Source organism: Ixodes scapularis, unplaced genomic scaffold (assembly GCF_016920785.2).
Source record: "Ixodes scapularis isolate PalLabHiFi unplaced genomic scaffold, ASM1692078v2 PGA_scaffold0__279_contigs__length_252992795, whole genome shotgun sequence".
Classification (NCBI taxonomy): Eukaryota; Metazoa; Arthropoda; class Arachnida; order Ixodida; family Ixodidae; genus Ixodes; species Ixodes scapularis.
This window is the reverse complement of record NW_024609835.1, coordinates 93,626,429-93,640,136: the sequence shown is the minus strand read 5'-3', so window position 1 is coordinate 93,640,136 and position 13,708 is coordinate 93,626,429. Positions and strand designations below refer to the sequence as shown.

Sequence of the window (13,708 nt, the reverse complement as noted above, 5' to 3'; positions counted from 1 at the left end):
ACTGGAGTTCCTACCCCATCACAGTGAGATCGATTGAAGACACAGATTGGACAGAAGTGCTGCGTCAGCGTTCCCCTAGGACTCGTGTCCAATCAACGCGTCAAAAGGCGCTCGACATTGGGCTCGGGTCCAATCGATGCATTGGCGTCATCCGACTGGGATTACGCTCGAAGGAGAAAGAGTGGGGCGTTCTGAGGCCTCCATTATTCTAGATGGTGTTGGATAAACCCTAATCTAACGCATTCCAGTTTCTTTTCTTTTTTTCATGTGAATGTATAACTAATTGAAGTTTAAGTGAATTGCATTCTTTTTTTCATTAGCTAAAGAAGATTTAATCTCCATCTCTTTGGAAACAGTGTGACTAAAGTAACCGCGCTCCTTCGCCCGTTCGAGAAAAGCCAGCTTCATCTATTATTTTTCGATTCAATATTAAACATATTCTGCTGCACTGTATACAGCATGCCCATTAGAGGGCATAAAAAGGTACCTTTACGAAAGACAATTAAGGGTCCAGCACAAGCTAATAGTATGTTTTAAATACATATGCTTCTATGCTGAATAGTAACTCTGCTGACAATCACTACTTTCCTAGTTTGTTGCCCCAAAAGTTAATTATGGCCTTGTGTTTGGAGATTTGTGTTTGTCCTTTGTCCTCTTGTTCCCCTTCTCCAGAGATTATTTTCGTCATTCATGTCCAGCTCGCTTGTTCCTTTGCATTTAGTTGCAGTATAAACATCGATGTATTCATTGTAACGTTCTGCACACTGCAGCATCAAAAAGAAAAGCTATTTAAAGTCTTAGGAATGACATTCATATACGGAATCAATGAAAACTTTAAGAACAGCCACTTATTTGCCCATTTTCTCAGACACAATGCAGCGGTGTATGTATGGTGGTTCTCCGTCAAAGTAAAATCAGAAAGCTTTCACTCAAGCACGCTAGAAACAGAATCGAGCATAACTTTTTTTTGTGTTTTATATTACTCAGGACCATTTGCCCCTCTTTTTTTTTTCAAAGTCTTGAAAGGACTAAATCACTGCTAAAACAAGGCGAGAATCCGTCAGCTTGCAGTGATTACGAAGACGCTTTTCCAAATCTCGATTAGAGCCGGTTTCAGCGAAAAATATATGCCAGTAAAAGTACCAATACCTGACTTTAATGTAATTATGTTCATGATTAAAAAAGTATCCGAACCGCAGAAACCCATTTAAATGCACACTAGCACACCCTCAACATCTTTTCCACTATCTGCTTGGGCCGTGCAAGTCTAGGCACGTCAACGTCTTTTCCCCGAACAACACAATGCTGCCGCGAAGGAGCCGTAATTGGATTCTTCTTGTCCTGTCTTTCGAGAGCTGTCAGCACGCGCCAAGAGGCATAACGAGCAGAGCCCCACTGTTTTGACCTTGTTTGATGACATTTACAATGAACAAAGCACTTCGTTAATGTTCCAGGAATAAAAACAACTCAGTTTCTCAAGATCGATTGCCTTCTTCGTAAATTCTTGTGATCGATCGCATTTTTTGTGTAAGTACACTTAGGCATGACGCCGGATCGACTTCCATTTGACAGTGACATGATGAACGACGAATGAACAGCCAATCTTGGCGTAAACATCACTCTGGAAGCTTCGTCTTTATTTTGTGTTCGTGCTTGTTTCCCTGGGTATTTGTGTAGGCTTAAGCCTTGTGGTATCTCAGACCGTTCAGCTACGGTAAATACAAGAGGACAAAAAGAGAGTAACATGTGCGTCACTGTTTACAATGCACGGACTTAAAAAAATGGAATGCAGTTTTGTTTTGTAAGGGGGAGGGGGGCATTGTTTTTGAAAACGTACATCTCGCTATACAATAGAAACCACTTCTAGATCACTGAATTCAGACTCGCAAACCATTCAAAGGTACTCGTTTTTTTTTTTTACATATCCTAACCAAATAATATAAACTCTGTTTTTAATACAACATAAATTTTAAAAAAAATTATGGGATGCGGTGAATGATTAGAAGTGGAGACGCAAGGTACCTAGCAGCTCTTCTGGTCACAAATTCTCACGATCTATTATTACATTCCACGCTCTGACAACTGTATCTATGTACAGACATAAAAACTATCTCTATAAATATATGAGGATGACCACATTATTACCGTGAAGCCAGGACGTGTGTTTGTTTTCTTACTTTTTTTATGACGCTGCTTGGGTAAAGAAGCCGGGTTTGAACGGGATCATGAGGTACAAAATCACAATTAAAACAAAATTGTCTGCAAAAATGAACACCAACAAATTATTGCAATTTTTTTTTTTATGCTTTGAAAGTTGGAGTGAAAAGCGTGAAATCACCGGAGGAAGACCTGGCTAGAAATAGGGACTTTACATAACGGCCTTTAGTGTCCATACAGGTAGCCCAATTAAAAGAAAAAAAGTAAAAGTATCATGAAGACGGCCGTTCGGAGAACTCTTTATTACTTTTTTCTGGTCTTGTGCAGGATAAATCCATAAAAATACCGGACCCTCGCCCAGAATAGACAGGCTCGAGTGGCGAGAAGATTCAAAACATTTACGTGTTTTGAAGTTCCGCTAAAATGCTTTATAAGCACGCGGCGCGCTACTTAGTTTATTTTATCGAAAGAAAATTACAATTATTTTGTACGTATATAGAAAACGTCTTACTTTTTTACTTTCATGTGGAATCAAACAGGTGCCGACCATTATGCAGAGGCCAAAATGTGGAGAGGCAAAATTACTTACAAAGCTCAGTTCCTTTTTACTAAACCGAAAGCAGCTGAATAAAAAAAAAAGACTGAAACCGATACCTTACTTTGTAGTAAAAGAGATTGCTGCTTCAACAGAAGATCTGAATGATATGAACGCTGAGCTCGTATACTTCCTCTGCATAAATTCCGTTTTTCTTTTTGGTTTTTCTTGTGCGGATGGGTTAATATGTTTTTAGGGTAGGCGCTCCGTGATGCCGGACAGCGAGGCCATAAGCTGAACTGACAAGAGCCAGGCGCAGTATTATTAATATTACCCGAACCGTTCATAATTTTAAGCAGCTGGGTATACCAGTGCCAAGAATGGTAATAATTTTAAAGATGTTTACAAATTCCTGTAATGCGAAATTAGAGCGCAGCTCTTGAGGTATTTTGAATTTGCGATAGACCGTGACGAGCGGGAACGCAGGACGAGGAGGGGAGAGGGGTGGAGTTGGAGAGAGAGAAAACGAAGAACCATCCCTCCTCCTCTTCCTCCTTCGCTTCTCCTCCTTCCCCTCCCCCCGTAGGAAGGAGGAGGGGACTGTACGGGAGGACCTTCCCCTTGTCCTCTTCTCCCCTCCACCTTCTCCTCCTTCCCTCCACCTTCTCCGCCTTCCCTCCACCTTCTGCTCCTCCATAACCTCCCCTCCTCCCACAGTTTCCACTCTAAATATAGCTGGAAAATTGATGCCACGTGATGTCAACGCAAATTCAGTTCCCGGCTAAATTTAGCGGGGAAAATGACGCCACTTGACTTTGTGTCACGTCACAAATGAACAAATTCAGTTTCTCCGCTAGATTTAGCGAGAAAATTTATGTCACGCGACCCCAACACCAATACAATTCCACGCTAAATTTAGCGGGGAAACTGAATTAGTGCTGAGGTTATGTGACATTATTGTTACCGCTAAAATTAGCTGGGAAACTGAATGCGCAGTGTTGCATTATGGGATGTCACAGACCACCACACCAATTTAGTTTCTTTGCTAAATCTAGCGGAGAATTTAATTGGTGTATAGGTCTGTGACGTCCACTAATGAAACGCGCGTGGTTACGCTGAAAAGATGGCAGCGATGACGCCTCAAAACACGGGAACGAGCGCCTAAGGTCTGCGCTCTAAAAAAAATCAAACTACAGCACAGATCTCGAAACGGCATCTTTCTAAACGGGCTTCATCGGGCGCGACCACGAAAAGGGACGCCTTTACTCCGAGTCTACCGGACATGTCTGCATAAGTAATATTACCTAGATACTTCCCTCATATATGCCGTTGATCTGCGGAACTTTCTCACCTTCGTAACATTGGCCATTCTAATCTAGCCATACTTCTGCTCACAATTTCGACATTTTTTTGTTTGCATTTGAACTCGGCAACTATGAAGAGTCCTTGCATCACCCAGGAGGAGAATTCCAAACTGCCAGCGTAATCGTCAGCAGTATTTCACTCTAATGACTATACTCGATTTGAGCGCGCGATAAGCCGCAGCGGACTCTGCGAGCCATCCCAGCCAGTCGGGCGTTGCGAAGTTGTCACATGACTCCTTGCGACGTGCGTCGATGCACATTTCAGGAAAGGCTCAGGACTTTCAAACTGGATTGAAATGACTGAATTGAACCGTTTAAGAGTATAGTAATTAGCGTGCCAGGAAAGGACGCGTTGTTTACTCGTGGATGTAATCATGCAAAAGACATCGATTAGGTGTTGGTGCTCGTTTGTGCCCGTGTTTGATAAAAAGAATCACGCCGTCTGAATATTAACATGCTCACCTGGTGCTCTAACACCAAGCCTAGCGGATTAGGAATATACACTCTTGGGCGAGAAACACAAAACTACTGTGAACGCAGGCGCGTATTAACAGGATATAAGTTCCTTACATGCGCAGAAGGCCTAATACCAGCGCCGCGGAAAAGCAGTGCAGATCGTAACCCTGCTCCCTGCCTCATTAACTGGATGCTCGAAGCAACGGACGCCGCTACACAAATCCATCTTCTTTTTCAAAGCTGCAGACTCGCTTAGATAAGAAATACGTTAGGCGTAGTAGTGTCCGTCTTGTGCGAACGAAGAAAGCTGCGCGAAAAAGCATAATTGAACTCGATTTCGAGCAATTTCGTAAAACAAGCTTACGTACCAAGTATCGAAATTATCCCATAAAGCTACATACCTGTTTTATTGCTCGGCCAAAAAATTAAGGCTGCTCGTAGACAGCTTTCAGGGTAGTGATGATGGTAAACTATTTACGTTGCAAAGTTGATAATCCTAGAAGACCAGACATTTCTTAAGCTGTGAGGTTTTTAACATGGAAGTTCTTAGAGAATCAATGACATGACTACGGCGACGCAACGGAAGATGGCCATAACGTGCTCGCGCGTCTCGGAATGTAGACTTTTGACTCTGCTAATAGTTCCTTGCGTATTCGCTAGGAAATGCAGATTATAATGGTTGCACTACAAGATTATCAGTTTCAAAGTAAAGCATTCCATTGACGACTTATTTTTATGTTCGTCTAAAAGTAATGAGCGGAAACTAGGCTCAAGTTTCTACAAACTAGAAGAAACACATATTCGAATAAACACGTGTCTTCCTTTGTGCGTGATAAACCTAATAAAGAAGAGCGAAGTAAAAACGATGAGCGGAGTCCCAATTCGACTTGTCATACGGATTCAGCCATCCTAGTTGTCAAACTCAATTTCAAGTAACAAGTTCGTCTCTCTCGTTTTAGTCTCCTGCGATACGACAAAGTCAGACGAACAAAAAGAGCCTGGGCGACCAACGACGATACAGGTTATCATTGGCTTTGGGCACTAAACATGTCTGGGGACGTCAGAATGTTATGAGTGTCTTAGCTCGAGTTTTCTTTCCGGCGGTGCACGGTAAAATGAACCTAAGTTTTTTTTGGGGGGAGGGGGGTCGCATTTTTTTTTGCTTGTTTTTTTTTATATTATTCACTTATTTAAACCCATAGTGTGCCTAAGGGGCGTTCAGTGTTCAAGGCCAACAGATGTGGTTTTCTACTGTAATAATTTTTTTCCGACGTAAATCAATTGCAAAATCTTAATCGCAATTTTGCTCTGAAGTTGACATTTTTGGCACGGAAGGGAACATAAGAACCTAGTTAAGGGTTATCGAACGCCTGCACTCGTATAAAGAAAGCGGAGTGCCTGTTTTTGGAGATAAAAAAAGGTTATAATGTGGTAATAGTAAATTGCCTTGTAAATAATTCGTCTTGCAAGCAAGTTTCGACCTTTCCACTTTTGACTGAAACCATGGCCGTCAATGATGAACAAAATAATTTTCCCCGGAAATAAACCAGAGCCTAAATGTGGGCAAGAGAAGCTGATGCATTGGTACGAAGATACACGCACATAAGAACATGCAAAAAAATGTCCTAACACGCACACACACAAACATTCACACTCAAGCTCACAAGTGCGCTGGCACGTGAGCTCACAATTTTCCGCATACGCTCAAACACACACTTGTCCCGAGGAAATTACGTCTTTGCGAAAACGCGTATGAACATGCGCAAATACAGCTGGCCGCCATGTCCGTATACACCTTTAATTATAAAAAAATTAAAAAGAAAGCGCAACTTTAGTAACTGAAATACGTTATAACACATTTTCCTTTGGTTTCTTGCGTCTAAACGACTGGTAAGATATCTATAGTTGGGGTTTTTACGCATTCGGGACTGGCATTAGCATCACAGCTCTGCAGCTCATTATTTGATGGTGGCTCCAAAGAACATATTCCAGAGAGCGACAACGTCGCGTTCTAACTAAATGTGTTGGATAGAGTACTTTAACGGCGCAAAGAAGAACGAAGAAGGATCATTGACCCATTTGATACGTTCCGAAATATTAACTTATGATTGGATTGTCCAGAGGTGCCTTGGTACTCATTAGGTACGTTCGCCTTAACATGTCCCGGCCATTGTAGGCACATGAGGAGAATGAACTTGGTGGCCCGCGTCAGCAGAATGATCGAACTATAAGAGACCAGGAACAATTATCGACGTTGAGGCTATCAGCACACACAGTGATCATTGATAAAGTGTTCGAATCACTGGCGTAGCCAGGGGTGTTAGCTTATGGGGCTTCAGCCCCCGCACCCGAAATCCAGCCGACCCTTAATACTCCCTTGGATTTCGACCCCTGATCCCCCCCTTGGCTACGCTACTCGCACACATGAATTGAGTCGTACGCCACATTTTGTGGAGATCCAGCAGCGAGTTGCGCGGCGAGAAACCGGTAGAGACCCATAAAAAGTAGTTTGGTTAATAAAAAAAAAAACAAGAAAAACCTCACTACAATCAAATCATATTTGTCGGTACGTGTATACATTGAGGCGGGTTTGATGGAAGGCGAGTATGGATATTTTCAAGTTCGTAGCGTCCGGGCTGAAAGCAATCATGTTCTAGAGTTCTCCGCTCTTGCTCTTGGAACTCTTCATGCAGCTTCCAGAAATAAAGAGTGCAAAGAAGCTAACAGTCGTAATAACATACGGGATGATTCTCTAATAGGATTGTTACGGGTGTTTTAACAAAATATTAATTTTGGAGATAAACCTTTTACAGGAAAATCACCAAACGCGAACTCCGATTGACTTTAGCGTGTCTTCAGAACACAGCTGTAACGTAACGGCTAACCAACTATTTTTTCGGCGTCCGCACTTGCAACATAGAGTAATAAAACTAGGGTGTGACGGATGTTTGTCACTTTGTCAAAGTGGTACTTGTTTCCACATTCTTAAAATAAAAAAGTTTGTTTTCCCAGTGAGTTCTTCTTTGGTACAATGTACAGTTATTATCCTCACGGGAAGTGGTGCAGATCAAATAAGATCAATTTCTTTTAATGTATGCCTATTGCGATTAACTTCTATGCCAAAGAGCTACAAATCAATAACTTAAGCACGCCTGCCAAAATATTAAAAAAACTGACTAGCTAATTTGTTTTTTACTTTATTCTTGAGTTCTTTAGTCTAAGGTGTCCACCATCAGCTAAACGACTTGCAGGTGGTACACAAGAATACATTAAAAACGAAACAAGTGCATGCGAACACTGCAATAATGAAGGTACAAAAACCATATTCAATTTTAGACAATCGTCATATCTGGTAAAACTACGTTTTTTTTTTGTTTTTTTTATAAATAGCTGAAACTCATAAAGCCATTGTTATCCAGTCTTAATTGTGTCTTGACGTCCCCCACCGCGTACAGGCCTCGTTCATTCTACTTTTGAGACCCTACTTCCTTTTAGATATTTGGGCACTTTAAAAATAAACACCCGTTTATGCTATACGTGCTATGTAAGAGAGGGGAGATACCATTTTTTTATATTTCTTAATTTACTTGTTTTGCAAATACGCAAGAAAAAAAAAAGTAGGTTATATCAAGACGCGAAAGTATGTAGGCACGCTTGGTAAGAAACACCACAATCTAAAGCCTCAGAAGGCGGGGAAAGAAAACAACAAAAAATACTACACAAAAGTGTGTGTCTTGCCCGTTACTTAATCTCCCCTTTTCTCAGTGTTTAGAGATTATGGAGTTATATCATATTTTTTTAGACGAGCCTTTCATGAGTTAAAATTCGCGCTTTCAAAAGACTACATTCCCTTAACCACTTTTTTATCAGTGCGCTGTTATGTTTTCTATTAGTTTTCGTCAAACAAAAAAAAAAAAACACAAATATCACTCGACTGTCACGAAACAGTCCAGTGATTGTTAAAAAGCTTTCCAGTGGCGGGGCGGAGAAGCCTGGATGAAAGCAAGTGTATGTGTGTGTGCACTGGAGAAGATGGAGCTCTCCTGCACTCCTGTTCGTGTTCGCATTTGGACTGCGTCGCCACACTGGTCGCCCTCAGCTAAGGAAGCGCAGGACATGTCCCATTACTTTCCCGCCTCTTGCTTCGTGATTCGTTGTTCGGGATCCTTACCGGATGATACCCCAATCTCATTGAGTGCGGAATGATAATATGATGACCTAGACACGGCACACCCGGTGTTTTTTAGCCTGTCAGTGGCAATTGTTTCCACAAGTGTTTTAGCGATAAGGAACGTCCCTCTCGGTACGCCCCAGCTCTCACTGTTTCCGTTTCATTGGCCCCAGCCACACACTGCGAAGCACGTTGCGTACATGCCGCTCCGGGAAGATATAGCATTGACAGAATTAAAAGTTATGTTCTGCGTCCACGGTTAAAGCTGACTTAGATTTAAAAGTTTGTGTGGAGGGGTTTCGCGTTATGACCACTTCTTGGACTATGAGCAGGATACGACGGTCCGCGCTGTGAATATAGCGTAGTCTAGGCTCGCCCGTCTAGAAGCACCGGGAACGCGCGGAGCCCGTGGCGCCATCTATGCAGCAGTGGGCCGGCAGATCTTCATCGCGAAGTGTTTTCGGCTAGAGGACCGGTGTACGCCACGTTGACCAACTCGCGAAGAGCTGGGTTTTTTCGATATGGGAGGCGCAACGGCCTGTGCAAATAGGTGTGTACATGTCTCAAGACAAGTGGATGAAGAGAAAGCCGTGGCCGATATTTTGAATTCGGTCTCTTTGATTCATTACAAAGTCTTTCGCGACGCTCTTTCCGGAAAATTTCGAGTCCTCGTGTGTACTTCCTGTTGAGATCTGCGTATGAGGCTTGGACCTGCTCCACCCACCATTTCAGAACAACGTCCGAGTCCCAAATACTGGCTGAGCTTGAAAGAAACGAAACAAAAAATCATGAGCCATTCCACTCTGTGGAGGGGGATGACAGGCGAGGCTGTTTAGCATACGGCCCAGACCCGTCCCGAAGAGCCGGATGAAATTAGGCACGCGCGACGGGACCGCCACCCCGGGAGAGCGGAAGGAAAGGAAACTAGGCATGCAAGGGCTTGGAACGACACAAAAAGAGGGCGGTGCCACCGTAGAATATGGCCGACTCGGGTCGCACAGCAGCAAATCTTTGAGGAACCTTAATTATCTACATGAGAGTTTACGGATCTTGAAAATGGCACCTATTGATAACTAGTCTACTGAATATACCTATTGCTAAATTACCCAAGAATCAAGGAGAATGCTAGGAATGGTGTTTTATGCGCCGCACGCGCCGGTGTCTGCAGCAGTAACTGTTCTAAAGCAAAACCTTAAAGAAAATACAAACTTGCACGCACTCTATTTTGGTTATTTACTTCGAATCTTTTATACTGAAAAGGCGTGCGCGTGCGGCGGTACGATCGTAGAGTTTTTAGTCACCGCACACGAAAAATTCACGGAACCCAAACTATAAACAACTTCGCTGTAATATATATATATATATATATATATATATATATATATATATATATATATATATATATATATATATATATATATATATATATATATATATATATATATATATAAATTATTTATTTATGCCGCGGTGAGAAAATAAAGATTAGCGTGCAGAATGTCATTATTCGAACATGATTAAAGTAGCACTCAAGCAATCATCAACTAGACCAACCTACCACCTTGCATACGCCATATGCATTGCACTTTTTTTTTATTTCATAGGCGCTGAACTGCTCTCGGTAGCTTCCTGTAAATATTCAATGCCCTATTCAATATTTACAGGAAGCGGTAAATATGACAACTAGTAGCTTACTTGCGACAGCTGATCTTCCGAGGATATGGCTTTAGAGTCACTTTTGCAAGTTTAGTCATTTTAATCATCGGAGCGTGCCACATTAAATGCTTGTAAAACGATTCGCGTTCACTTTTTTGTTTTTTAAAGATTACTAAGCAATGTGATCTACACTGGTTGGTCTACGGAACTTTATACTGCCTGTGGTAAGTCTTGTAAGTTACGCGATGTGCACCATCTTAGATGGGCAAGTTCCCAAAAAAGTATCGGACATTATTTTCGTTGTTTTTTTCTTAAGTGCACAGAAGCTTATAGGTGAGAGTTGATCTTTGCGAATTTGGATTGTAGCGTCAGTTTCCAACCAACAACTGAAACCGATATATCGGAGAGAAGGGGCGGGGTTATTGTTTAATCGAAATAGAATACTTAAGGTTTCTCCTTCTTCAATTTATTGTTTAATTCGGCGGGGATATTGCTGGTTAAGATGAGGCCCATATTGTGGTTCAAACTTGACATATATACTAAACAAGTTGGTCACAAAAACTATCACTAGCGCCTTCCTTCCAGTGATACCTAGTTTGACACAAACAGAAGTCGTGGGGTACCCGATATGATATGCAGTGACGCGCTTCCATTTTTGCACATGCTCATTTATTTATTATCTTCTGTTTACGTTGAACTCTCGAGTCATATTGTAGTGTCTCCCCTCATTTAAAGCCGAATAGGCATTGAAATTATTTTGAATTTAAATAGATGAAGCCCGCCTTATAAAATTTCACTCGGTGGTAATATAGAAAACTAAGACGTACAATTGTTTTTCACTTTCATTCCCGTTATCTGTGCTACAATATTAAGAACATTGCTATGAACTTATGATAATAAAATGATTATAAGCCGTCGCAATACTTTTATTCCGTACACCAAATAGACTTTTGAGTTAAGTTTTGGTGGCTCCTCATTTGCACAAATGTGCCAATGCTAAGCTAACAAGATTGTGAGTGCGATCCAGCACCTATGAAGAACACAGTCAAGGTTGTTATTGCGCTTAAAAAATGTTGCAGCAGATATGAAAACAAAAAATTATTGCACTTACATTAAAAACCCTAGTTCGTTCAGTTATCAGCACCCGATTAAAACAAATTAGATCCTTCATGTCTGCGTCCATATTAATTCCTGTATCAAATCACATTGCAGACTAAAAAAAAGAAAAAGAAAGATGGATGCACATGATGCAAAAGTTATTGCACGTCTCTTGGTTTTATACTCCAAACTTTTACAAAAAAATATATAAAGAAGAATTACCGCTGCGACGCGTTCTCTAAGGAATATCTTTGAAATAATGCGCTACAAAAAAAGGAGAAAAACTTGGGAAATTTATGGAAGTCCGTGGCCACTAGAAAATCGAATTATGCAGCGGGGTATGAAACAAATACGCAAAGGGTTGCGCACTTATCTGCAGCTTTCAGAAAATACGACGCGATAAATTTGACAATTGAGACAGATAAACCAGTAGCGAATGAAAAAAATATAGTTTCAACATTGTTATTGCGACGGCAGCATCGAATCGAATTCAGGCGCAGCAAAGGGCATATAAAAAAAGTAGCAGCTTGAAACCGCATAAAACATACAATATATTAAACCTAGAAATATATATCAAAATACTCTTCCTTCTCATTCGACCAGGCAGACCGCAGACCTCCCAGAACAGAAACATTTGCAACCGAAAAAAAAGCAATAGCATTGCTTTTTTCACTGCTCCGACTCACCACCGGCGTCGGCCGTCCGCGAACTCCACAACGACAGCAATCCCACCAGCAGAAATCCTCGGCGGTATCCTAAAATTCTCAGCATGGTAGTGGGACGACGGAAAGACATCAACGATTTGATTCCTGGGCTCATTCGACGATGGACACGAACACCATAAGCCGTCGCGTAGGCACACACTCACACGCACATACACGCTAACCAAACAGCACGCCACCGAAGCACTTTCCGGCGACGGACGCAAATCCTCCACAACGGAAAACGCTGCTCTCGCTCACTCTCCTACTATTTTTCTTTGCAGGCTAGGATTTTTCGGTAGTTGTTTTGGTCCTTTCTAGGTTCGTCGCCTGCTTGTCGCTGACATTCCACCGGCAAAGCGACGACAACTTGCGGCGGACGCCCCCATTCAAAACCACGCGGAGCCGACAAATTCCCTCGTTGCAGGCTGCTTTTTCGACTAGGGTGAGGCGCACGCCGGCGGCATCTCACGAGGAGGCTCGTTGCACACAACGCCGGTGGCGAGAAAAGCGCACAGAGCTCGTCACAGGGCCCGGGACACGGGCAGCAACGCGGCCCAACATCGACACCCACGGAGGAGACGCGTTTTTCTCGCTCTCGCGGCTAGACGGACGAACCGCGCATCGCGTCCGCCTCGGATTGCCACGAGGAGCGCTCCGGGCGGCGCATCTCGTGCCGCCCTCCGCTCCCGCCAGGGAGCGCCACACGCGGGAGTCGACGTCTGTGACGTCACGGTGCGTGAGAGGGATGACGGCGGGTTTGCCGTTGTTATCACCGCACCGTGTTTTGGGGAGAACGGCGAAGGAAGACGACGCGGATAGATACGCGATTTTGTTCCCTTTCATCCGGCGCGGGCACTTGGTCTGGGCAGCGCTGGTGATGAGGGACGGCGGGACTCCGAAAGGCTTTTGGGGAGGGGAGCATTAGGATGGGGAGGAAAGGAGAGGAGAGAAGTAGGGAGGAATGTTTTATGCGCCGACTGCGATTTCGCGACGGCGTCGGCCTCTTTTGGGCTTGCTCGGTGGCGTGCTCGGGGCTTTCTTCTGTGGACGTGTGGAGTTTGGGGGAAAGCCTTTTATCTTGTTGTTTGTATGTCTCGCTAAGCGTCATCGCGATAACCGGTTGGAATCGGCGTGAAATGATTTGCTTCTTTTCTTTGCTGCCAAATATGAATCGGAGAGGTTTCCCGCCTGAATGGTTGGGTGAATGAGCGCTGATGGATAAAAAAAAGAAAAATACGGGACCGGTTTTTTTTTTTTTTTATATATATATATATATATTTTATATATATATTTTATATATATATATATATATATATATATATATATATATATATATATATATAAATATCTTATTCTTTATTTCTGTGCGTGGGGATGGCGAGGTGGGCGAGTCTTGAGTATAAAGACTACCTTTAGAGCCCGAGCAACTGCACGCGCTACAGGTATCGAAGGCAACGAGGTCTGCTGCATTCTGAGGCAAAAGCCGCGTATAACGCGCTCTGCGTCACTGCACTCCTCGTGAAATTTAATGACCAGCATCACCCTCAACACGACGCTTTATGGGTGG

At 42.8% G+C, this 13,708-nt stretch overlaps 1 protein-coding gene across 1 annotated transcript in view; it reads right to left on the bottom strand.

Annotated features, from left to right (window-relative positions):
* Positions 1 to 12,235, bottom strand: part of LOC8051156 (protein turtle homolog A) — a 288,477-nt gene extending 276,242 nt beyond the window's left edge. Inside the window, exon 1 of the mRNA XM_040498977.2 lies at positions 12,124 to 12,235. Coding sequence (XP_040354911.2) covers positions 12,124 to 12,232 — 109 coding nt within the window. The 5' untranslated portion in view covers positions 12,233 to 12,235. The remainder of the gene's footprint in view (positions 1 to 12,123) is intronic.
* Positions 12,236 to 13,708: the final 1,473 nt, after the last annotated feature.